Genomic DNA, 3,880 nt, shown 5'->3' on the forward strand with positions numbered 1-3,880 from the left:
AAGCAATGCATCGCACAGGGAGATAAGCCGGTGCTTTGTGACCACCTAGAAGGGTGGATTAAGGAGGGTGGGAGGGAGACACAAGAGGGAAGGGATATGGGGATATGTGTATACCTATAACTGTTTCCATTTGTTATACAGCAGAAACTAACACAACAGTGTAAAGCAGTTATACTCTAATAAAGATGTTAAAAAAAAAAGAAATCAGGTTTAGACATTGAGGTAGAGAGAATGACCCCCTGTGTGAAGGAAGCTAACAGCTATTGGCACCATGACGTGAAGCTTGATGCCAGCAAGTTGAAGGAATCATCAGAACTAGTATCCTAAACTCTACTGCTCAAGGACACTGATCCAAAAGCTCAGATCCAGAATCTTGTTTTATAGGCTCTAGATATATACTACTCCAGCCTTAAAGTGCTTGAAGTCCAATCTTCCCACTGGCTTGGGTCACTCTTTTTTTAACCTTCTGTGGCCAACTTTGAAGCTGTCTACAAGTTTATATGTTTATGAACAAGTCTGTTACAAGTTATTACTTTTAGGTTTACAATGTGTTATCTGGCTATTTAGTGGTAGTGGTGGTTGGATGTGGGGAGGCTGATAATAGCTCATAGGGTAACTAAATACTGTCATACACACTTTTCAAGTTCTCCAGTCTCTTGGTCAACGTTATATCTGATTCTCAGTCTATGTTGCCATATTCTATCTCTATTCCTGAGCCCTCAGCCACGAACTGGCATATCAAGGAATTCTTCCTTTGTTTCATGCCTGGGTCGACTGGGCAAGTGCCAGCTCTGATCCTGGAACCATGACAAGTGATGATATACACTCCTTTCCCAAATTCTGTATTTCTCTAAGGAGAAGGGGGAGTTGGCCATGGACCCTTTTTGTATTTTCTAATTGCTTCACTCGTATTACCCCTGAGGCCTCCTTTGTTCCTGAAGTAGGTTGGGGACATCCTGCTTCCTAGAACCAACACTACAAGAAATAAAGGTATAAACAAAGCCAAATGGGAAACAGGATCATGCTTGTAACTCTCTCTGGACAGGTAAAAATACCTGGTATGATCTAGAGATTCTGGGAAGGAAAGGAATAATGGGGTGAAATTATGGAAGGCAGCTGGCAGGCTAAATGTTTCTTTGTTGGCATGACCAGTCTGTCTTCATCCTCTTCCTGGATGTAGGGCTTGATGCCATGACCCCTGAGGCTTTCTCCACAAATAAAAGGAGGTGAAGTTGTGTGGTGACCCCATTTCAGAATCTTGGGAGCAGCCAAAATGATGTCCTTTGTCTCTCTGCTCCTGGTGGGCATCCTGTTTCATGCCATCCAGGCCGAACAATTAACAAAATGTGAGTTGTTCCAGAGGCTGAAAGACCTGGATGGCTATGGAGGCATCACTTTGCCTGAATGTGAGTTCCCTGCTATCTTGCTTTGTTCCATACTTCATCTTCTTCTGTCTTCCCCACCCTTCTCTTCCTCCTCTTTTTTTCCTGTACTTTTAATTCAATTATCTAATAATCCTCTTATCTGCTCATCTGTTTACTCTCTTATTACATTTATTCACCTATCTCTCCTTTCTCCCATTGTCTGATCTTTTTTTGGAACTCTTAATCTTATCAAGATACTCTGTGGTTGGCCATATTTGGAGATTGGCTGGAGAGCCTTTTTCTGTCTGGGAATACAGGTCCTCATTTATGCTATATGTGGACATCCCTGTGATATCTCTTTTTCATCTTTCTTTCAGGGGTCTGTACCATATTTCATACCAGTGGTTGTGACACACAAACCATAGTAAATAACAATGGCAGCAAAGAATATGGACTCTTCCAGATCAATAATAAAATTTGGTGCAGAGACAACCAGATCCCTCACTCAAGGGACATCTGTGGCATCTCCTGTGAAAGTGAGTGACCACTTTTACCATGTTCCTGTGTTTTTTTGGAGCCTACTCCTGGGATAATCTCCTTTTTTGGTGTCAAGCGCACCTCTAACTTCACTGCCTTGGATGCCACATCAACTGTGGGACTTCAATTGATAGTACTGAGTAAGAGGCTGTTAGAATTTTTCATTATCACCAAATCCCCAGACAGTCCCTTAAAGTTCACGGGTAGATGATCTGAGCTGTTTGGGGATCTTGAAGTCTAATACCCTGCATTTTCAGAGTAAGTCAGTCGATGAAGTTGATAATTCTTCTAGAGATGCCCCCAGAGAAGTGAAGGGAGTCCTTACCTAGGGGGAGGCATTACTGTACTGGATTTCTCATATAGAAAGGCAACAGGCATACGCCTCTAGATCAGAGAATGACCAGGCAAGAGGGAAACTCATTACCTTTCTGGGTAATACTTAGCTCTCTCATTTTTCCCCCTGTAACTCCTGCCAGAGTTCCTGGATGATGACCTTACTGATGACATTATGTGTGTCAAGAAGATTCTGGATAATGTAGGAATTAACTACTGGTGAGTCCCCATTCTATTTTCTACTTTACCCTTCTCCTCCTTATTCTCACCCCTTTAGTCCCAGCACCATTTCCCTTTCTCTCTATTTCCTGGTCTTTTAAGCTAGAATGTAGTCTTCAAAACAAAACTCATCAAGCAGACTCAGGTTTTCAATTTTCAAGCCTCACTCACTCCACTCCTGTTTAGCAATTTTCCTAACAAGTGTTCCTTAATAGAGGGCTGAGACCCAGGATTTCCTTCACCTGGATTTGAATATTTAATTCTAAAGCAAGCCCTTTGTACCACTGCCCTACAATTTTCTTGGAGTTTAAAAAAATGGACCTTACTCCACTAGGTGGCTCAGTGTCCCTTGCCATCTGGCTAGGAAAGTGTAATTTTCACCCATACTCTTCCACCTCGTCCCTCCTGGGGATAAAGCTAGATGGAAGTCTGAACTAAGATCCGGCCAGTCAACTTGCCTTGTCTCTTTCTTCATGATCAGGTTGGCCCATAAAGCACTCTGTTCTGAGAAGCTGGATCAGTGGCGCTGTGAGAAGTGGTGAACGTGTGCTGTCTTTGCTGCTTCTGCCCTCTATATGTTCCTGGAACTCCTCTTCCCTATGGCTACCTCGTTTTGTTTCTTTGTACTCCCTTGAAGCTAATTTGTCTCTGAGCCCTGAGCCCTGTAGTGACATCATTGGACATGCAAGGATTATTCTCCAGGGATGAGTGACTGGTGCTCTGGACTTTTGACCCTTGCTCAGTGCCCCCAGTGGCACTTTCATTACAACAGGGGATTCTACCTCTATCCTGAATAAAGGACCTGATTTTGAGTGGCTGGCTGTATTTTCTTCCTGGAGGGAGAGGGAGGAAATAGGGTGAGTAGGTGGACATGGCCATGGGTCATAGCCACCTTCATCTCTGCTAAAGAGGAAATAGGCTGAACTTATAATAACTCAAAGGTACAGATTACTTTCTGTATCAATTCAATTCAATGAACATTTATTGATCACCGAGCATATTAAAAAGCTATGGAGGGGTACTACATTTGGCTAAAAGCATCTGTTGCCTCAAGAACTGCAGGAAAGATAAGATAAGCATTAATAAATAATTATAATACAAGAAAGAGTGTCATAAGTATCATGGGAGAGGTTAGAAATGTGCCCTGAGTATTCATAAGAGGAAAGATAATTTATATTTGGTGAAGGGCTGTGGGGAAAGGGCTCAAGGGAAGATTCATGACAGAAGTGACATTTAAGCTTGTTTGAAGTTGGGATTTTGACAGGTAGAGATGTAGGGTGGGAAAAGAACAGCAAGGGCAGGGGCTCCAAGAATCTGAAATGGGTGACTTGAGGGGGGTTGAGGTATTTCTTTACCCCTGAGATAATGAAATACCTTTCACAAATTGCTGTGAGAGGAACTCTTTCTAAAAAACAATAGATGAGAAC

General features: G+C 42.6%; 1 protein-coding gene across 1 annotated transcript; it reads left to right on the forward strand.

Annotated features, from left to right (window-relative positions):
• Positions 1–1,273: 1,273 nt before the first annotated feature.
• LALBA (lactalbumin alpha) lies at positions 1,274–2,995 on the forward strand (the record flags this gene model as incomplete). Its single annotated transcript, XM_081250231.1, has 4 exons — positions 1,274–1,406; positions 1,742–1,900; positions 2,378–2,453; positions 2,935–2,995. The coding sequence occupies 4 exons, from the start codon at positions 1,274–1,276 to the stop codon at positions 2,993–2,995; spliced, it is 429 nt and encodes a 142-aa protein (XP_081106357.1).
• Positions 2,996–3,880: the final 885 nt, after the last annotated feature.

The sequence above is a fragment of the Mesoplodon bidens genome (assembly GCF_964165515.1).
Source record: "Mesoplodon bidens genome assembly, chromosome: 11".
Taxonomy (NCBI): domain Eukaryota; kingdom Metazoa; phylum Chordata; class Mammalia; order Artiodactyla; family Ziphiidae; genus Mesoplodon; species Mesoplodon bidens.